This window comes from Oncorhynchus masou, chromosome 20, assembly GCF_036934945.1.
Source record: "Oncorhynchus masou masou isolate Uvic2021 chromosome 20, UVic_Omas_1.1, whole genome shotgun sequence".
Classification (NCBI taxonomy): Eukaryota; Metazoa; Chordata; class Actinopteri; order Salmoniformes; family Salmonidae; genus Oncorhynchus; species Oncorhynchus masou.
The window spans coordinates 2,741,892-2,764,649 of NC_088231.1; the positions used below are offsets into that span (position 1 = coordinate 2,741,892).

General features: G+C 43.4%; 1 protein-coding gene across 4 annotated transcripts in view; it reads right to left on the reverse strand.

Moving 5' to 3' along the window:
* Window positions 1–22,758, reverse strand: part of LOC135506694 (catenin alpha-2) — a 760,099-nt gene that overhangs the window by 37,915 nt on the left and 699,426 nt on the right. For all 4 annotated transcript variants that reach the window (XM_064926016.1, XM_064926018.1, XM_064926017.1 and 1 more), the window contains 2 exons: window positions 9,803–9,954; window positions 5,655–5,768 (listed from right to left, as the gene is read on the reverse strand). In XM_064926016.1, the coding sequence (XP_064782088.1) occupies window positions 5,655–5,768; window positions 9,803–9,954 (266 nt within the window). The remainder of the gene's footprint in view (window positions 1–5,654; window positions 5,769–9,802; window positions 9,955–22,758) is intronic.

Consider the following 22,758-nt stretch of genomic DNA (forward strand, 5'->3'; position numbering starts at 1 on the left):
GAGTATGTGTGTGTCTCTCTGTCTCTGTGTAAGTATGTGTGTGTCTCTGTGTAAGTATGTGCGTCTCTCTGTCTATGTTTGAGTATGTGTGTGTGTCTCTGTCTCTGTGTGAGTATGTTTGTGTGTCTGTCTCTGTGTAAGTATGTGCGTCTCTCTGACTCTGTGTAAGTATGTGTGTCTCTCTGTCTCTGTGTGAGTATGTTTGTGTGTATGTCTCTGTGTGAGTATGTGTGTGTGTCTCTCTGTCTCTGTGTAAGTATGTGTGTCTCTCTGTCTCTGTGTAAGTATGTGTGTGTCTCTGTCTCTGTTTGAGTATGTGTGTGTCTCTCTGTCTCTGTGTAAGTATGTGTGTGTCTCTGTGTAAGTATGTGCGTCTCTCTGTCTCTGTTTGAGTATGTGTGTGTCTCTGTCTCTGTGTAAGTATGTGCGTGTCTCTGTCTCTGTGTAAGTATGTGCGTCTCTCTGTCTCTGTTTGAGTATGTGTGTGTCTCTGTGTCTGTGTAAGTATGTGTGTGTCTCTGACTCTGTGTAAGTATGTGCGTCTCTCTGTCTATGTTTGAGTATGTGCGTCTCTCTGTCTCTGTTTGAGTATGTGTGTGTCTCTGTCTCTGTGTAAGTATGTGCGTCTCTCTGTCTCTGTGTGAGTATGTTTGTGTGTCTGTCTCTGTGTAAGTATGTGCGTCTCTCTGTCTCTGTGTAAGTATGTGCGTCTCTCTGTCTCTGTGTGAGTATGTTTGTGTGTCTGTCTCTGTGTAAGTATGTGCGTCTCTCTGTCTCTGTGTAAGTATGTGCGTCTCTCTGTCTCTGTGTGAGTATGTTTGTGTGTCTGTCTCTGTTTGAGTATGTGTGTCTCTCTGTCTCTGTGTAAGTATGTGCGTCTCTCTGTCTCTGTGTGAGTATGTTTGTGTGTCTGTCTCTGTGTAAGTATGTGCGTCTCTCTGTCTCTGTGTAAGTATGTGCGTCTCTCTGTCTCTGTGTGAGTATGTTTGTGTGTCTGTCTCTGTGTAAGTATGTGCGTCTCTCTGTCTCTGTGTAAGTATGTGCGTCTCTTTGTCTCTGTGTGAGTATGTTTGTGTGTCTGTCTCTGTGTAAGTATGTGCGTCTCTCTGTCTCTGTGTAAGTATGTGCGTCTCTCTGTCTCTGTGTGAGTATGTTTGTGTGTCTGTCTCTGTTTGAGTATGTGTGTCTCTCTTTCTCTGTGTAAGTATGTGTGTCTCTCTGTCTCTTTGTAAGTATGTGCGTCTCTCTGTCTCTGTTTGAGTATGTGTGTGTCTCTGTCTCTGTGTAAGTATGTGCGTCTCTCTGTCTCTGTTTGAGTATGTGTGCGTCTCTCTGTCTCTGTTTGAGTATGTGTGTGTCTCTCTGTCTCTGTGTAAGTATGTGTGTGTCTCTGTGTAAGTATGTGCGTCTCTCTGTCTCTGTTTGAGTATGTGTGTGTCTCTGTCTCTGTGTAAGTATGTGCGTGTCTCTGTCTCTGTGTAAGTATGTGCGTTTCTCTGTCTCTGTTTGAGTATGTGTGTGTCTCTGTGTCTGTGTAAGTATGTGTGTGTCTCTGACTCTGTGTAAGTATGTGCGTCTCTCTGTCTATGTTTGAGTATGTGTGTGTCTCTGTCTCTGTGTAAGTATGTGCGTCTCTCTGTCTCTGTGTGAGTATGTTTGTGTGTCTGTCTCTGTGTAAGTATGTGCGTCTCTCTGTCTCTGTGTAAGTATGTGCGTCTCTCTGTCTCTGTGTGAGTATGTTTGTGTGTCTGTCTCTGTTTGAGTATGTGCGTCTCTCTGTCTCTGTGTAAGTATGTGCGTCTCTCTGTCTCTGTTTGAGTATGTGTGTGTCTCTGTCTCTGTGTAAGTATGTGCGTCTCTCTGTCTCTGTGTGAGTATGTTTGTGTGTCTGTCTCTGTGTAAGTATGTGCGTCTCTCTGTCTCTGTGTAAGTATGTGCGTCTCTCTGTCTCTGTTTGAGTATGTGTGTGTCTCTGTCTCTGTGTAAGTATGTGCGTCTCTCTGTCTCTGTGTAAGTATGTGCGTCTCTCTGTCTCTGTGTGAGTATGTTTGTGTGTCTGTCTCTGTTTGAGTATGTGCGTCTCTCTGTCTCTGTGTAAGTATGTGCGTCTCTCTGTCTCTATGTAAGTATGTGCGTCTCTCTGTCTCTGTTTGAGTATGTGTGTGTCTCTGTCTCTGTGTAAGTATGTGCGTCTCTCTGTCTCTGTGTGAGTATGTTTGTGTGTCTGTCTCTGTGTAAATATGTGCGTTTCTCTGTCTCTGTGTAAGTATGTGCGTCTCTCTGTCTCTGTGTGAGTATGTTTGTGTGTCTGTCTCTGTGTAAGTATGTGCGTCTCTCTGTCTCTGTGTAAGTATGTGCGTCTCTCTGTCTCTGTGTGAGTATGTTTGTGTGTCTGTCTCTGTGTGAGTATGTTTGTGTGTCTGTCTCTGTTTGAGTATGTGTGAGAGACCAAAAGGAAGAGAAATAAAGCCTTGTTCACACTGGAGAAGCAACACAATGGAAGTGTAATGATTGTTGAGAAGTCAAATTGATCAGAAATGTCCATTGCATCACACCCGTAGTGTCAGAATGTGAGATAGAGACAGAGGGAGGGAAAGAAAGAGTGAGTGGGAGGCTAACCTGGTGTTGTGTGGTTTGTGTGTGTTTGGCGCAAAGAGAGACCCACTGGGCACAGATGTCAGTTGAACGTCTAGTTTGGATGTACATTCGTTTGAGTTGTCAACTAACGTGAATTCAACGTGAAATCAAGCGAACAGTTCACCCTTTCGCTGGATTTAGGTTCAAAGTGGGTGAAAAAAATGACATAATAACCTTACGTTGATAACGCCTTGCAAATCTAATTCCACATTGTTTCAACGTCATCACATAGATAATTTTTTGGGGGGGATGGGGTGGGGAGTTGAAATGATGTGAAAACACTGTCGATTGAGGCAGTTCTTGCCCAGTGGGGAGTAGCTGACCTCGTGTCAGCGCGGTGTGTGCTGCATCATACCCTTACACATGCCCAGCGTGACAGGAACAGTGGGTGTGAACCTGGACAGGCTCGCCATGTCGGCTCACACTGAGAAGACACAGGAGATGGCCGATCATCTTTCCTCTTGTCTCGTCTAATAACAACACACGCTTTGGTGTACCATTGTGCACTTCGCGTGACCCTGAGTGACAGACATGACAGGTTAGGGGAAGGACACCCGTGGGCAGGACACCCGTCTGGGCAGGACACCCATGTCCAGGTCACCGCATCTTTTAGGTATGTAGTTTCTATATGAAAATGTCTACGTGTTTGTGTTTATCAGCAAATGTACTGCACGTGTGTGTGTGCGTGTGCGTGTGTGCGCACATGTGTGTGTGTGTGTGTGTGAGTGTGATAGCAAGCATGTCTATATATCATGTGCATGTCTACATTTCTAAATGAACAGCACCGATTCATTTGGAGGGGCATCCATTTTCAACATGGGACTCGGGAGCATGCACCTCAAACTAACTAGCAGCAGGAGGTATCGCCCACTCACAGAGTTGTGATGCGTTTGAGCTCAGATGGCCTACGCTGCAGGAGGTCGTGGGTGTGTGTGTGTGTGTGTGTGTGTGTGTGTGTGTGCGTGTGTGAGCCACGGGACACCGTGGGACGACTCAGTGGGATTCGATGAGACCCAACTGTACCCACTTCTCACCCTGGCGAAACAGGCACTGGAGCCCCTGGCAGACCCCTTACCAGTGTCCCAGAACAACGGCTGTCTATGCTCCCAAAAGTACAATACTGGCCAAAGTTAGTTGTTATAATCATGGAGTTTGACACAACCGTTCTCTCTGTTTGTTTTCACCTCCTTTTAACTTTTTGACGGGTTAGTTTGGAGAGAGATATAGTGGTGGGGTGTGTGTTTATGAGGCCGGTTGGTGCCAACAGGCTTTGGTTTAATTTCAGTGTTTCCCCTCTCCAATCCATTTCTCATTCATAATGCCAACTCTCTCTCTCTCTCTCTCTCTCTCTCTCTCTCTCACACACACACTCTTTCTCTCTCACACACACTCTTTCTCTCTCTCACACACACACACTCTTTCTCTCTCACACACACTCTTTTTCTCTCTCTCACACACACTTTTCTCTCTCACACACACTCTTTCTCTCTCACACACACACTCTTCTCTCTCTCACTCTCTTTCTCTCTCACACACACTCTTTTCTCTCTCTCACACACACTCTTTCTCTCTCTCACACACACACTTTCTCTCTCTCTCTCACACACACACTCTTTCTCTCTCTCTCACACACACTCTTTCTCTCTCACACACACTCTTTCTCTCTCTCTCACACACACTCTCTCTCTCTCTCTCACACACTCTCTCTCTCTCACACACACTCTTTCTCTCTCACACACACTCTTTCTCTCTCTCACACACACTCTTTCTCTCTCTCTCTCTCTCTCTCTCTCTCTCTCTCTCTCTCACACACACTCTTTCTCTCTCACACACACACTCTTTCTCTCTCTCTCACACACACTCTCTTCTCTCTCTCACACACTCTCTCTCTCACACACACTCTTCTCTCTCTCACACACTCTTTCTCTCACACACACACTCTTTCTCTCACTCTTTCTCTCTCTCTCTCTCTCTCTCTCTCTCTCTCACACACACTCTTTCTCTCTCTCACACACACACTCTTTCTCTCTCTCACACACACACTCTTTCTCTCTCTCCCGGACTCCATCCGACTTTGAGGAAGGCTTCCTTGCAACAGCAGGCCTCTCAGGATGAGGGGAGGCATGAGGCCAAACCTTTTCCTACCACCCGGCATTCCACAATCTAACCTCAACAGCCAACCACTATCCCTGCTGTAGGGTTGGTAAGCCCTGATACCCTTTAATGTACTTTAAGCAGTGCCCCTGTGTACAAATAATACATGTAAAAAAACACTAATGTGCACAAAGCCCAAAGCCCCATGTGATCACTGGCACCATCCAGGCTTGGCACGGGTGGAGTGTGCATTCCCGGTAATATCGGAGGGGGGATACGGTAATTGCCACGGCTTCATTTGCGCTCGCAATTTTACACCCGTCTCTCCTCCCGAGTGGGATCATGCTTTAGTCATTTCAAAACAATCAAACTAGTCTATGATCATTTCAATGTACTTTTCGTTCTCCGTATGATGGAATCCTGTGATATTAAGATCATTTAAGTCAATAGGGGGGGGTTTATCCAGCGCAGAACCCACTGGGAATTTACATTATGTTGAACAAGAGAGAAATTGAAGTGGTGCAACAAGAGGCTTTGGGTAATGAAAGGGAAGGCCGACTTACAATATGACACACTACAACAATACCCTTTTCACATTACTGAGCATGAGCTAAACTGAGCCAAGCCTAGGTTTACCTTGCTGACCTGGTTACGAATCCACCAGAGTTGCTGGAACTGTGCAGGGAAGGACAATGTGAAAGACCTTTGTGATAAATAGGGGCATCCTTGGGCACATCGGAAATGGCACCCTATTCCCTACGCAGTGCACCTCTTGACTCAAAAGTAGTGCGCGATATTGGCTCCCATTTCCGACTCAACCATAATCATGTTCCTATGCAGCGAGCTATGGAATGTTCCAGAGCAGGTTCTGGACTGGGGTTCTAGTGTATGGGTTCGAGAGCTGGTTTGAGAGTTCTACTCACCCTGGCGCTCTGTCCGGCGATGAGCTGGTCGTCCTCCGTCTGGACGCTGGTCCTGCTGCGGGCATCGTAGTCCTCCTGCTCAAAGTCTGAGTCATCCTCCAGCTCCTCAGGTGTCTACAGAGAAAGGTGAAGAGGGGACGGAGAGGGAAAAGAGAGAGAGAGGGGGGGTAGAAAGAGATAGGGGATCGAGAGGTGGGATGCAAAAGGGGTAGGAGAGAGAAAGAAGGAGAAAGTATTAGGGAGAGAAGGGAAAGGTGTGTGGGAGATGAGAAGAGAAATAGAAGATGTAGGAGAGAGAGAGATAACAACACGACGACTGTTCGAACAACAGCTGCAGTGTCACACACTGGGTACATCAGTCCTCAGACACATCTCTATCTCCACTCTCCCTCTACTGTACTTCTCACTCACACACTTGTTCTTCAGCTTCTGTGTCCTGGGTTGAGTCTGTTCTCAGCCAGAGTCTGAGGGCAGATAGGCCTTCCCGTCACGTGAGGGGTGGCTGGCAGGAGATGTCACGCAACCAACAGCAAGTCAGATCTACTTGTGTTATTCAGCCGCCTTTTTTCATATGCTTTATACACTCTGATTTCAAGTCCCTTGCATCATTGTTTTTAAGAAGTCTCGGTGGTGGTTCACGCCACGCACCATAGGAGCACCATAAAGCTGCCTGAAATCGTGGGATCAAACGGCACAAAGGGTAAATGGCCTCAAGAGATTCTGTGATTTCGTTTTTTTCTTCTTCAGTCTTCAACTTGTTGTCAACTGCTATCTCACAACGAGACAGGGTGGGGACGAGACAGATGTTCTAGACAGGCAGGGCTCCAGGACGAATCGATGAATGTGTTCGACCAATGAAGAGCAGGGATCTGGGGCTTCCGGGCCAATCGGGAGGCAGTTAGCTGAGGAGAAGGCCGGGATGAGTGGCTCAGTCGCCCACCTGTCTGTCTGTTTGTCAACAACATGTCTATCGTCATGGCAACACGGTAAACATCATCTATACAGTCCTCGTCTCCAGACATAACAACCTCCTCTACAAGCTGAAGAGGCCACTCGTCAGAAAAGATGGTTTAATACCTGCTTCTCTCGAAAACAAACCGAATTACTCACAAATCCACCACACGAACATGAAGACGTTACAGTTGTGCGCCTCTACACGACACAAAGGCAGGCATGATATCAGACTCTATATCCCACAATATCAATATCTCGCACATCCGTTCTTCGCGTGGTACATAGAGGAAGACGAGGAGAAGACTGCGATGTGTGTGCGTTCCATATACATGGGAGACGGCGCTTGGAGCGTATAGCGGCTGTTCAACGAGCTCCTGACCAGTTCTGCTATTCAGTGTGTGTTTCTGCGCTGATCTGAGCTTTTTGGACCTCATGCTTTCACCATCGTTTCCTATTACTCATTGTGTATCTATTATTACGTGTTGCACTTTTCTATCATTTCTCTATTTTATTTTTCTCTACATTGTCGGGAAGAGGCCATGAGCAAGCATTTCACTGTTAGTCCACACCTGTTGTTTACAAAGCATGCGATGAATACAACTATATTTTATTTGATGGCAGCCCATTCCCTATATAGTGCACAACTTTTGACCTGTGTGTGTGTGTGTGTGTGTGCGCGCGTGCGTTTGCGTGCGTGTGGAATGCTATTTAATTAACCCTCTACACATACACCCGACCATACTCAACTTCTGAAATGAACACCATGGAGAATTGCCCCCATAATCCATTGCTGTTGTAGGCCCTGCCAGCAGATTCTAAAGAAATCATTTTCTAAAGAAGTCCAAAAAAAACACCACAAAAAAATTCTTCAGACGTTTCATATGAAAGGCTACACATTGTATTACGGAAGTTAGGCTACACAATGACGAGAAATCATAGATAGTCCTCCAAGCCTCCAAGAGTAATTTAACTTGGAAATAGATTATGAGGCTGGTGGGTCGGTCTCGGGCCAGTTCAAAGCCCCTGTTTTACATTATTTACCAACATCAAATTATTCCCCCGTAATTAGATTTCTCTCGCAACTGCACCGGGAAACTTTCCAGCAGTCCAAAGTTGAATACACAAATTTGCATGGTGGTATTGGGAGAAGAGGAGGGTATGAAAAGAGATAAAACACTAGACAAACAACATCTATTAGGCCTACCATAGTGGATACAGTGTGGTGTGGCTGAGTCTACAAAATTACTTTGTAATAGGCTTTGTTGTAACATCGATACAGAAGTCTAGCCTGGAACTAGTCTTACAGTATTATGTCACAAGTAAAGAAGTCTTGTCAGAGGAGCCCGTAGGGTAGCAGCCTAATTCCATTTTTTTGTAGCATCCCCTTGGACAGGAGGTTAGTCTACCTCAGGGCCCTACCCCCAATCCATGTCCGTAATGCATGAATAGGAATAGGAATGAATAGGAAACGTTGCATTATGGTAATGAGCTTGAGGCTAATATTACGCTCCCGGATACGGGATTGCTCGTCGCTAGAGGTTAATCCATCCCGGATCCGGGATCGTGACTAAAGGTTTACATATCTTGCATTACTCATCTCATATGTATATACTCTATTTTATACCATCTATTGCATCTTGCCTATGCCTCTCAGTCAATTCTCATCCATATATTTATATCTACATATTCCTAATCCATTATTTAGATTTGTGTGTATTAGGTAGTTGTTGTGGAATTGTTCGATTACATGTGTCGTAGCTGAATCAGAAAGAGTTAGGTAACATAGATAAATAAGATGTTTTATTTACTTTCATAATATTCTTATGTGAGATACTTGTCATTAGAATGTCTCTTTTTGGACTATACTGTCGCCAGTTGCATTTTTCCTTTCTTCTCTAGGGAAAAGTCACTTGGGGCCCAGAGAGGGGAGAGGTCAAAATGGAACATGGTCTTCATTTGTGAATGTATCTCTTAAACCATGTGAGATGTCATGGAAAATTGCAAGATTATGCTGTAGTGCTTGTAAGAATATTTTATCATCTTTGTATTGCATTAGAATGGTTTTTTTTTTTTAAGTTGTCGAATATTGCGTGTGTGTGTTCCACTGAGGTTGGGCCTCTATGAGATAGCACTGACAGAGAAGATTTACGATGTCTTTGGCCAATAAAGCCTAAAGATAGTGAGGTAATGTTTTGGTACTATGAAGTACCTGGAACGAGATTAGAATCTTGTTTTAGGGACCAAACTGAACGATAATTTATAGCTAATGCTATCTGGCTATGGGATACTCATCTCTCAAGTAAAAGGCCCTTTGTGAAGTTTCTGAGATCTGTGGTTCGTCATGTAAACTGAGAGGGGTGTATCTTGGCTATAAAATATTCTCTTTTATAGACACTGAATTGATCTGAGAGTCAAAAGTGAAGCTCATTTGATTAAAGATGAAGTTTAAATATAACTCTGACTTGTGTGTGGTTTGTAAACTCTCCTCATTTAGTAATACAGGAAAATACCACAACACATGTTCGATTTTTTTACCTTTATTTTACGAGGCAAGTCAGTTAAGAACAAGTTCTTATTTACAATGACAGCCTACCGGGTAAGGTGGGTTAACCGCCTCGTTCAGGCAGAACAATAGACTTTTAATTTGTCAGCTCTGGGACTCGATCCAGCAACCTTTCGGTTACAGGCCCAATGCTAAAACCACAAGGCTACCTGCCGCCCCAGATAATGCTGCATTGTCGGAACTAGAAGCATAACAATTCGCTACACTCGCAGTAACTACTGCTAACCATGTGTATGTGACCAATACAATTTGATTTGATTTGATTTCTTATGAACCGTGAAGTTCTTTGTCCTTTAATTTCCATGTTATTTAATTTCTTACTCGCTAACATCAAATCAGGGAGATTGTTTGTGTTTCATCTTGGGAAAATGACCTCACGCAGGATTTTTGATGTTGTTGAAAATGGACATTTCGGCAGTCATAGGTGCGAATCCTTGGCCATGCATTGATGTCAATGAGAGAAAAAGAGTGTCTCAATTGGCACCCATATTCCTATATAGCGCACTAATTTTTATGGGCTCTGGTCAAAAGTAGTGTACTATAATAGGAATAGCCTGTGTAATTGTATACAGAATCTGTTCCCAGCATGCTTTGAGAAGCGTGAAAGGAGGAAATGAGGAAGTGGACCCACCCTGATCATAAGAACGGCTTTCCGGATGTCACGCACGCCGTCGTAGACCAGGCGGGACGCGTCGATGAACTCGTTCTCCTCGAAGGTCTGTGGGGGGTTTGTGCTCAGCGCCTCGATGGCCACCTCCACCTGTTCAGCGAAACGGGGCATGACTGGAAGAAGGGAGGGAGAGAGAGGGAGGGAGGGAAAGGGAGAGAAAAGGAGATAACAATAAGAATGGCGACCAGAACTTACTTGACTCAGGTGCACTCAATTTATTTTTTATATTTTACGCAACATGTCCTGCTACAGTGTTGCAGCATGTGCCTTCCTCAGTGTGTGTGTGAGAGAGAGAGAGAGAGAGAGAGAGAGAGAGAGAGAGAGAGAGAGAGAGAGAGAGAGAGAGAGAGAGAGATAGAAGGATAAACAAAGGTGAAAAACAAGAGAAGTGTCTGAAAAAACAAAGTGTATCTTTCCCTCTGGGGGGGGACGGGCACATTGGTTTGAGAGAGAGGTGGAATACCGAAAGAGACGTGTGTGTGTGTCTATGTAAAACAATGTGTTGGTGTTCTATTTTCAAACCAAGGAGACATACTCTGCGTGTCAAATACATCTTCTGAAGCGAGGGTCCCAGCCTCTCAATGTAGCCTCTCGAGAAAAAGACGAGATGTCACCAGATATCTGGTACCACAGGGATGGGGCGCCCGAGTGCCCTTCACACGCCAATTAGCAGTTTCACCTTGGCTACACTACCGGGAGAGCGGCTGTCTGTCACCTATCACCGCGTGAGTGCTAGGATGCTAATGTGCTAGCTTTGATTGGCAGCCATTCACCTATTAATCTGTCAGTGCTACCATGCTAGTACGCTAGCTCTGGTTGACAGCCACTCAAGTTAACAGGTTGCTGATGAGGGACTGAAAATTCATTGCCAAAACAAAAGGCTGCAAAACAAAAAGTTGCGAACTCCGACAATAACAATGGCTGGCATTTAGCTTGAATATTAGTTTGGCAAGCGCTGCCAACGGAGTATCTGTATGTTCTTTGTGCGTTCACAGGAGGGGTGTTGAATTTGAATAAATGCCAGGGCAATCGTGCCGAATATATTCATGTTGAGTGGGACAGCTACATAATCATCTTCAGACGAATCGTGATGATCTGATGCAGGCAATGTTTAAAGGTCCAATGCAGCCATTTTTATCTCAATATCAAATCCTTTCTGGGTAACAATTCAGTACCTTACTGTGGTGTTTTGAATTAAAATGGTAAAAAATAAACTACAATAGCTTCTTGGCCAAGAGCAGTTTCACAAGCAATAATTTTGCTCGGACTGTCTGGAAATTATCTGAGTGGGGAGGGGAAAACAGAAAACTAGCTGTTATTGGCATAAAGGTTTGGAACGGGCTTTTCAAATAGCTCTTCAACTAAAAGAGCGTTATCATAATTTTCACAATTTCACAGTGTTTTTCCAACCTCATAGTGTGGAAACATATAAAACACAGGTAAGTCATGTTTTTCGACTGCACTGGGCCTTTAATAATTGTTTTAATGCTGTGGTTCTGCTTGAGCAATAACAGCTGAATCAATGGGTTACGCTTAAACCACCTGACAGAGAACAAACTGAGAGAACAAAACAATATTTAGGTGGATTGACACGACCTTGTTTGACCCAGTCTGATTAGACCCGGCCAGTTCCCTTTTCACTGTCAAGTGGACACTAGGGACACATGCACACGCACACACACACACACACGGACACACACACACACAGTATCCAATCCGCGTAGATAGACTCACTCGGCTTATGTCGTGCCGCCTTCACAATTTCAGATTCAGCAGCAAGCGCCTCAGTCTACAGCTTGTACTCATTATCTGTCTACACTGAGCCGTCGTCTCATTTCAGAGGAGAAAAGGGGGTCAGTACAACAAGACGAGAGGCACTCGCAAAAACCTTCTGATGCATAAAAAAAGAAAGAGAAAAACATGACATAATATTCTCTGAGCGGCTGTTGAAATACATATAAAATATTCAGAGAGGCATGATGAAACAAACACAATAAGAGGGATGAATTTGGAGAGGAGGTTGAATTTGGGCTCTGGATCACTGGTGAAGAAGAAGAAGAAGCACGTCTAATGAGAATGAGGGGAGGGAGGGGGAAAAAACGACAACGACAACAAAGATTTTATGTGCTAGTGGATATGCCCCTGAAACCCCCGACAAACACGCTGTGTGATATTATTGTCATTCTCCTCAGAGCCCTCTCTCTCTCTCTCTCTCTCTCTCTCTCTTCTCTGTTCACCGTGAAGTGACGAAAATCAATTAGAAGCTTAAGTCAGAAAGGTAAATCAGACAAAAATATACATAAACGTATTAAAAACACTGGGGCTGGTTATTATACACCAAACATAAAAGGGGCTACAAAAACTGTTTTCCTTTTTTTCCTCTCTAAAATTAATCTTTTTTTAATTCAGTTTAATCCACTTACTGGATTAGCGTAAAATAGGCTATTGGGAAAATTTGTGCAGGGCTAGGGTTTTTAAATAGAAATAGCTAAATATTCTCCGAGACGCTTAATGAGGAAAGTTGCTGATGGTAAAGGAGCAATTTCACTCATTCCGGTTGAGAAATGATAAAGGGAATTAAACGTGACCGCGTTGGAATGGATTTGTTTTCCTCCCCCCTTCCCAAGCCCAACTATAAATCAAGAGAGAAGTCATGAAAGTGCAATGAATGAAGTGAATGCTTAAATATTCGGCAAAGTGCTTAGTGGAACCAGAATGGCAGAACGCAACACGCAGCCAACAAAGACATCCTCAAGGCCTAAGATCACAGGAGGACAGCGCTGCTCGCGTCGTGACATAATAGACTCCTCGTAGGAAAACAAAAAAAAACACTTCCGACTTCCGCACAGACAAACCAAAAAGGCCGTAAATCGCAGAGTGCCATTAACCTTCAAAACGGAGCCGTCACCGTGATTTGTGTTTTTGCCTTATGGAAGGGAGGGAGGAAACGGAGAGAGGGAGGAAACGGAGTGAGGGAGGAAACGGAGTAAGGGAGGGAGCGCATTGCCAACTCTGACCGGAAGTATCTCTGCATCCCCTGTTTCTCTCCCCATCACAAACACGCACGCACGCAAGTACACACACACGCGCACGCACACACACTTCTTTTTGATTTAGCTGCTGCTGAGACTTCTGCCTACGAGTGTCTCTCTGGGCGATCTAGTTTGCCCCAACCTCAGCTAAACTGTCTCACCTCGCTGTACATCCTATACTGCTGATTCCTACTCCAATACACTAGTCAGCTTTTTGTCTATACCACCCACCCACTGCTGCTGAAGAAGCTTCTTCTCACCCTTCTCTCTTTCTTTCTCCCCCTCCCCTTTCCTCTTCTCTCCTCTTCTCTTTCCCTCCCTCTCTAACCCGCTCTCTCCTCTCCCCTCCCCTTTCCTCTTCTCTCCTCTTCCCTTTCCCTCCCTCTCTAACCCGCTCTCTCCTCTCCCCTCCCCTTTCCTCTTCTCTCCTCTTCTCTTTCCCTCCCTCTCTAACCCGCTCTCTCCTCTCCCCTCCCCTCCCCACCTCTCCTCTGCTCTCCTCTGGCTAGCCATCTGTGTCTCATTTATACTAACCCCCCCCCCCCCTTTCCATCATTATAACAACTGATGAAACTGAGAGAGAAAGAGTGACTCATTTCAAGCCACTGTCTGTGTAGTGTGGGAAACACCTGGGTAGGGTGATGCAACTTGGTGGCCATTTTGGAGCTTGTGTACTGCGAATTGGCACTCACAGCTGACAGGATTCTTGACTTAGCTATCACACTCTCCAGTCCTCTCCACAGTATCATTCCATCTGTTGCTTTTGGTTGGAAAAAACAGTGAATGTAACCTGTGTTAGAGCTGACATAGGCCTATCTGTCATTCATTACATTATTTTTGACTTTTAGTGTGTGTGTAATTACTCTCCCATATTCTAGACATACATTGGTATTCCCTGAAATCGCAGTTCAGAATCTGCACGGAAAGAATCCTAGAATCTGCACGGAAATATGAGGAAATCTGGAATTAATCCAACCAAGTTTCTGGAAAACCAGGGAATTTATTACATGTTGGTCATTTAGCAGATACTTTGATCCAGAGCAATTAGGGTTAAGTGCCTTGGTTAACGACACATCGACAGACTTTTCACCTAGTTGGCTCAGGGATTCGAACCAGCGACCTTTCAGTTATTGGCCCAACACTCTTAAACACTAGGCCATATATCAGCTTTATATCTACCTTCTCTGGGCAAAATCTTAATGATCAAGTAAAAAAATAGTTTAAATGCAGGTGGGGAGAAGGAGAGAGAGCAGATAGAAAGGGGCGAGGAGAGGGCGAGAGAGAGATAACCCCTTTCCCATGAGGCTATTGATTTAGCCCCCCCCCATTTCAAGGACAAGCCTCAATCCCCAGGTCTGTGTGTGTGAAGTAGAATGTCTGTCAGGAATCTATGGCTCAGCTTAACGGAGTTGAGCAGTCTGCTTATGTGTGTGTGTGTGTGTGTGTGTGTGTGTGTGTGTGTGTGTGTGTGTGTGTGTGTGTGTGTGTGTGTGTGTGTGTGTGTGTGTGTGTGTGTGTGTGTGTGTGCGTGCGTGCGTGCGTGCGTGCGTGCGTGCGTGTGTGTGTGTGCCCAGCCCGACTGCCTGTACTACACTAAACTATAAATATAACTGGGTTCACTGTTGAGGAAGACAAAGGGCCATTAAGTGACATGGGTCAAAGGTGAGACACTTGTGATAAGCAAAGCGAGTTAGACAGCTTGACAAGTTGACGCCTGTCACTGGGGAGGTGAGTGACAGCTTCTAGCGATGAGTTAATAGCGCACAGAGATGCATAGGCACAAAGTCACACACAAACACATACACAAGAAGGCACACAGGCAAGCATGAATATGCAGACTCACGCAGACACATCTAGACTTGGCTTCCTCCCTGGAGGATCTCAGCCAGGCAGGTCAGAAGCTGATGGACACACTCTAACTAGCTGGTAGTCCTACAACAAACACACACACACACACCACACACACACACACACACACACACACACGCAGGCACACACACACAGACACACACACACACACACCTGGCTTTAGTTTACATAAAGTGCAACAGCAGTCCAGGACGCCACCTGTTCAGTCCTCTGCCACTGACTCTACCCTCTCCTCTCTCTCTCCTCCATTTTTCATCAGTTGTTCTTTTCCCCCCTCCACCTCCACGTCTCACTATCTCTCCGCCAGCTTTCAGGAGGCACCAATTTAGCCTCTGAAAGAGCAGGCCCCAGGCCCCAGGCCAAAACAGGCCACAGTGCCACCTTCAGTAGAGATTAGTCCACTTTAGATGTAGCTGGAAGAATAGATGTAGGCCGGAAGGTATTATCTGTGGTCCAACCCTGGCCTCGTACTACCACACTGATCTTGCGAGGTTATACAGTCGTTGCCAAAGTTTTGAGAATGACACAAATATTAATTTCCACAGCTTCTTTAGATATTTTTGTCAGATGTTACTATGGAATACTGAAGTATAATGATAAGCATTTCATAAGTGGCAACGGCTTTTATTGACAATTACATGAAGTTGATGCAAAGAGTCAATATTTGCAGTGTGCACCCTTCTTTTTCAAGACTTCTGCAATCCGACCCTGGCATACTGTCAATTAACTTCTGAGCCACATCCTGACTGATGGCAGCCCATTCTTGCAATAATCAATGCTTGGAGTTTGTCAGAATTTGTGGGTTTTTGTTTGTCCACCCGCCTCTTGAGGATTGACCACACGTTCTCAATGGAATTCTGGGGAGTTTCCTGGCCATGGACCCAAAATATCACTGTTTTGTTCCCCGAGCCACTTAGTTATGACTTTTGCCTTATGGCAAGGTGCTTCATCATGCTGGAAAAGGCATTGTTCGTCACCAAACTGTTCCTGGATGGTGGCGAGAATTTGCTCTCGGAGGATGTGTTGGTACCATTCTTTATTCATGGCTGTGTTCTTAGGCAAAATTGTGAGTGAGTCCACTCCATTGGCTGAGAAGCAACCCCACACATGAATGGTCGCAGGATGCATTACTGTTGGCACGACACAGGACTGATGGTAGCGCTCACCTTGTCTTCTCCGGACAAGCTTTTTTCCAGATGCCCCAAACAATCGGAAAGGGGATTCATCAGAGAAAATGACTTTACCCCAGTCCTCAGCAGTCCAATACCTGTACCATTTGCAGAATATCAGTCTGTCCCTGATGTTTTTCCTGGAGAGAAGTGGCTTCTTTGCTGCCCTTCTTGACACCAGGCCATCCTCCAAAAGTCTTCGCCTCACTGTGCGTGCAGATGCACTCACATCTGGCTGCTGCCATTCCTGAGCAAGCTCTGTACTGGTGGTGCCCCGATCCCACAGCTGAATCAACTTTAGGAGATGGTTCTGGTGCTTGCTGGACTTTCTTGGGAGTCCTGAAGCCTTCTTCACAACAATTGAACCCCTCTCCTTGAAGTTCTTGATGATCCGATTTAGGTGTAATCTTACTGGCAGCAATATCCTTGCCTGTGAAGCCCTTTTTGTGCAAAGCAATGATGGTGGCAGTTAACCATGACAGAGGAAGAACAATGATTCCAAGCACCACCCTCCTTTTGAAGCTTCCAGTCTGTTATTCAAACTCAATCAGCATGACAGAGTGATCTCCAGCCTTGTCCTCATCAACACTCACACCTGTGTTAACGAGAGAATCACTGACATGATGTCAGCTGGTCCTTTTGTGGCAGGGCTGAAATGCTGTGTTTTGGGATTCAGTTCATTTGCATGGCAAAGAGGGACTTTGCAATTAATTGCAATTCATCTGATCACTCTTCATAACTTTCTGGAGTATATGCAAATTGCCATCATACAAACTGAGGCAGCAGAATTTGTGAAAATTAATATTTGTGTCATTCTCAAAACCTTTGGTCACGACTGTATAAACATGTTTCACTATTTATGCAAGCTCATGAGATCAGTGTGGTAGCACAGGGCTAGTCCACCCCTATAGCAAACCTGACCCCATTCATCCATCGTTCATCTCCTCCATCCTTCTCATTACAAGTCATTCACCAGGGTGGGAAATCCATTGTTGCTCTGGTTATTTCCCCTCTGCCGGGATAATGAAAGAGACAATCAGCGGTACTCGAGTGCCCCTCGCCGCAGAGGCGATAAGTCATAAACAAGCGTTAAACAAGTCACACATGGTGCCATCAGGGCCAGCTGTGCTAGGCTAGGATCACCCTGTTGTTTACACACACAGAACAGAGGAATCTATGGCCTGGCTTCCTGGACAAAGATTAAACCTAGTCCTGGAAATTGTTCTTTGGAGATTCACCATAAAAAGTGGATTTTAGTCGAGGACGAGGATTTATCTGGAATGGACTGTGTGCCCAGATCAACTGTCTGTACTACCTACCCCGAGCAATACATCTGACTGGGGTCATTGTTAAGGAAGAGAGGGGCCGGGTTGAGTTACAGAGTCTGGCATTGAGTGGTGAGCACACATTAATAGGCTTGCATGAATACGAATACACACACACACACACACACACACACACACACACACACACACACACACACACACACACACACACACACACACACACACACACACACACACACACACACACACACACACACACACACACACACACACACACACATAAACACACACATGCTTGCGCATGCCTCTCTGATGGACACTCTAACTAAATGGCAGTCCTATAGTACACCCCAGAGTCCTGGCTGCAGTTTACACAGGCAATAGCAGTCCAGGACGCCACCTGTTCACACCTCCACCACTGACTCCACCCTCTGCTCTCTCTCTCTCCTCTCATCCAATTGTCATCTGTTTTGCCCCCCCCCCTCCACCTCCACGTCTCACTATCTCTCCGCCAGCTTTCAGGAGGCACCAATTTAGCCTCTGACAGAGCAGGCCCCAGGCCCCCGGCCAAAACATGCCACAGTGGCACCTAAAGGGGAGATTAGTCTGTTGCCGTGTCTGTGTGTTCCCTCCATGTTGAAGTCACACACTGCAGTGGACGTGTACAGTCAGGTGGACAGGGCCTTCCAATGACAGCAGGCTTGAGTCACCAAATGGCGTTACGTCCCTTTTCACTTCATAACAAACTACTTTTGTCAAAAGTAATGCACTTCACACTTATGCACTTTTAAGGGTAGCGGGTCAACATTGATTTATTCTTTGCCTTGAAAGTAAAACGATGAAGAAAAGGCTACAAATAAGAGTAAACAAATAGATGTAGGCGGAAGGTATTATCTGTGGTCCAACCCTAGCCTCGTACTACCACACTGATCTTGCGAGGTTACATAAACATGTTTCACTATATATGCAAGCTCATGAGATCAGTGTGGTAGCACAGGGCTAGTCCACCCTTAGAGATGTATCAAACCTGACCCCATTCATCCTTCCTCACCCTGGCAGCCCCATCCCTCCATCGTTCATCTCCTCCATCTTTCTCATTACAAGTCATTCACCAGGGTGGGAAATCCATTGTTGCTCTGGTTATTTCCCCTCTGCCGGGATAATGAAAGAGACAATCAGCGGTACTCGAGTGCCCCTCGCCGCAGAGGCGATAAGTCATAAACAAGCGTTAAACAAGTCACACATGGTGCCATCGGGGCCAGCTGTGGTAGGCTGGGATTGCCCTGTTGTTTACACACACAAAACAGAGGAATCTATGGCCTGGCTTCCTGGACACCGATTTAAGCCTAGTCCTGGAATAGAAATCATGGTCTATGGAGAGCCACAATTGAAAGTACTTTTTAATCCAGGACTGATCTAATCTGTGTATGGGAAACCGGCCCCTTGGGTCTACCTTATGAATTTGACTATAGAACTGTTGATAAGTGGCATATTCAACAGACCAGTGTTGGCTGGTGTCAGTTCTATGTCAACTCAGTTCTACTGGAAACTGAGTTTGTGAATTAGGAGAAAACTGACCATCATTTCCAATTAGGGTTTATTCTAATAATTTCAATACATTCTCAGTTAACTCCATGGTGTTGACTAGATACAAATGAATTCGTCCAAGTTGAATCCATCGACACTACATAACAGAACAGTACAGTACTGCACAGTACTGCATAGTAGAGCCTTGTATCAGTGTATAAGCATCACAATTCCAAAAATATATGAATCATGGTTATTGATGCCTAAATCAAGACATTGCAATCAAGTAAAGTAGTACAGTACAGTAAGTAAAGTACTACAGTATAGTAAGAAAGGTAATACAGTACAGTAAGTAAAGCAGTACAGTACAGTAAGTAAAGTAGTACAGTACAGTAAGTAAAGTAGTACAGTGCAGTAAGTACAGTAGTACAGTACACTAAGTAATGTAATACAGTAAGTAAGTAAGTAAGTAAAGTAGTACAGTGCAGTAAGTAAAGTAGTACAGTATAGTAAGAAAGGTAATACAGTATAGTAAGAAAGGTAATACAGTACAGTAAGTAAAGCAGTACAGTACAGTAAGTAAAGTAGTACAGTGCAGTAAGTACAGTAGTACAGTACACTAAGTAATGTAATACAGTAAGTAAGTAAGTAAGTAAAGTAGTACAGTGCAGTAAGTAAATTAGTACAGTATAGTAAGTATGGTAATACAGTACAGTAAGTAAAGTAGTACAGTGCAGTAAGTATTGTAATACAGTAAGTAAGTAAGTAAGTAAGTAAGTAAGTAAGTAAGTAAAGTAGTACAGTACAGTAAGTAAAGTAGTACAGTATAGTAAGTAAAGTAGTACAGTACAGTAAGTAAAGTAGTACAGTGCAGTAAGTACAGTAGTACAGTACACTAAGTAATGTAACACAGTAAGTAAGTAAGTAAAGTAGTACAGTGCAGTAAGTAAAGTACTACAGTATAGTAAGTATGGTAATACAGTACAGTAAGTAAAGCAGTACAGTGCAGTAAGTAAAGTAGTACAGTACAGTAAGTAAAGTAGTACAGTACAGTAAGTAAAGTAGTACAGTGCAGTAAGTACAGTAGTACAGTACACTAAGTAATGTAACACAGTAAGTAAGTAAGTAAGTAAGTAAGTAAGTAAGTAAGTAAAGTAGTACAGTGCAGTAAGTAAAGTACTACAGTGCAGTAAGTAAAGTACTACAGTATAGTAAGTATGGTAATACAGTACAGTAAGTAAAGCAGTACAGTGCAGTAAGTAAAGTAGTACAGCGCAGTAAGTACAGTAGTACAGTAAGTAAAGTAGTACAGTACACTAAGTAATGGAATACAGTAAGTAAGTAAGTAAAGTAGTACAAAACAGTAAGTAAAGTAGTACAGTACAGTAAGTATAGTACAGTACAGTAAGTAAAGTAGTACAGTACAGTAAGTAAAGTAGTACAGTACAGTAAGTAAAGTAGTACAGTACAGCAAGTATAGTACAGTACAGTAAGTAAAGTAGTACAGTACAGTAAGTAAAGTAGTACAGTACAGTAAGTAAAGTAGTACAGTACAGTAAGTATAGTACATTACAGTTAGTAAAGTAGTACAGTACAGTAAGTAATGTAATACAGTAAGTAAGTAAGTAAAGTAGTACAGTGCAGTAAGTAAAGTAGTACAGTACAGCAAGTATAGTAGAGTACAGTAAGTATAGTACAGTACAGTAAGTAAAGTAGTACAGTACAGTAAGTAATGTAATACAGTAAGTAAGTAAGTAAGTAAGTAAAGTAGTACAGTGCAGTAAGTAAAGTACTACAGTACAGTAAGTATGGTAATACAGTACAGTAAGTAAAGCAGTACAGTGCAGTAAGTAAAGTAGTACAGTACAGTAAGTAAAGTAGTACAGTATAGTAAGTAAAGTAGTACAGTACAGTAAGTAAAGTAGTACAGTGCAGTAAGTACAGTAGTACAGTACACTAAGTAATGTAACACAGTAAGTAAGTAAGTAAGTAAGTAAAGTAGTACAGTGCAGTAAGTAAAGTACTACAGTATAGTAAGTATGGTAATACAGTACAGTAAGTAAAGCAGTACAGTGCAGTAAGTAAAGTAGTACAGCGCAGTAAGTACAGTAGTACAGTAAGTAAAGTAGTACAGTACACTAAGTAATGGAATACAGTAAGTAAGTAAGTAAAGTAGTACAAAACAGTAAGTAAAGTAGTACAGTACAGTAAGTATAGTACAGTACAGTAAGTAAAGTAGTACAGTACAGTAAGTAAAGTAGTACAGTACAGTAAGTTAAGTAGTACAGTACAGCAAGTATAGTACAGTACAGTAAGTAAAGTAGTACAGTACAGTAAGTAAAGTAGTACAGTACAGTAAGTAAAGTAGTACAGTACAGTAAGTATAGTACAGTACAGTTAGTAAAGTAGTACAGTACAGTAAGTAATGTAATACAGTAAGTAAGTAAGTAAAGTAGTACAGTGCAGTAAGTAAAGTAGTACAGTACAGCAAGTATAGTACAGTACAGTAAGTATAGTACAGTACAGTAAGTAAAGTAGTACAGTACAGTAAGTAATGTAATACAGTAAGTAAGTAAGTAAGTAAAGTAGTACAGTGCAGTAAGTAAAGTTGTACAGTACAGTAAGTATAGTACAGTACAGTAAGTAAAGTAGTACAGTACAGTAAGTATAGTACAGTACAGTAAGTACAGTAGTACAGTACACTAAGTAATGTAATACAGTAAGTAAGTAAGTAAGTAAGTAAAGTAGTACAATGCAGTAAGTAAAGTACTACAGTATAGTAAGAAAGGTAATACAGTATAGTAAGAAAGGTAATACAGTACAGTAAGTAAAGCAGTACAGTACAGTAAGTAAAGTAGTACAGTACAGTAAGTATAGTACAGCACAGTAAGTAAAGTAGTACAGTACAGTAAGTATAGTACAGTACAGTAAGTAAAGTAGTACAGTACAGTAAGTATAGTACAGTACAGTAAGTAAAGTAGTACAGTACAGTAAGTAAAGTAGTACAGTACAGTAAGTAAAGTAGTACAGTACAGTAAGTATAGTACAGTACAGTAAGTTAAGTAGTGCAGTACAGTAAGTATAGTACAGTACAGTAAGTTAAGTAGTGCAGTACAGTAAGTATAGTACAGTACAGTAAGTTAAGTAGTACAGTACAGTAAGTATATTACAGTACAGTAAGTAAAGTAGTACAGTACAGTAAGTATAGTACAGTACAGTAAGTAAAGTAGTATAGTACAGTACAGTAAGTAAAGTAGTACAGTACAGTAAGTATAGCACAGTACAGTAAGTAAAGTAGTACAGTACAGTAAGTAAAGTAGTATAGTACAGTACAGTAAGTAAAGTAGTACAGTACAGTAAGTATAGCACAGTACAGTAAGTAAAGTAGTACAGTACAGTAAGAATAGTACAGTACAGTAAGTTAAGTAGTACAGTACAGTAAGTAAAGTAGTAGAGTAAAGTTCAGGACAGTGAAGAGCACATGGTCACATCTCCGGGGATTCGTACCTGTCTGGGAGATACTATACTGTACCACCATGCCACACAAAGTCACTTTGGGGGCTGCCTAAAAAAAGACAGTGGATGAATAATGATATGAATTCATAAGGATGTGTTCTCCCCTTATCAGAGGTTATTAAAGGCTAATGAGAGTCAAACCACACTCGTGTCAGAGCCACTCTTTCCCTGTCCCCCTCCTGCCCTCAGTGAAATGAATATAAACTGCCTCGCTCCTTTTTTTAAGGAAGAGAAAAAAAGAGCAAGGAGAAAAAAACATGGTAATGTTGAGTTTTGAACTGTTCAAACCCGTTAGCTAGCTGACGCCCGCTCAGTCAAAGGAGGAGACGTGTCGCACATTAACCTTCATGGGGTTTGGTTGCGGTTGCATGCTCGATTAATGCTGCTAATTGAAATGTAGATGGCGAGGGGGGGTTGGGACTGACTCTGACCGGGTTCTTATTCGTCTTAACTATATTTCTCTTTGATGGAGAGCTGTTTTGTTGCTTGTTCCTCCCCTCCTTGTGTTTTAGTGGCGG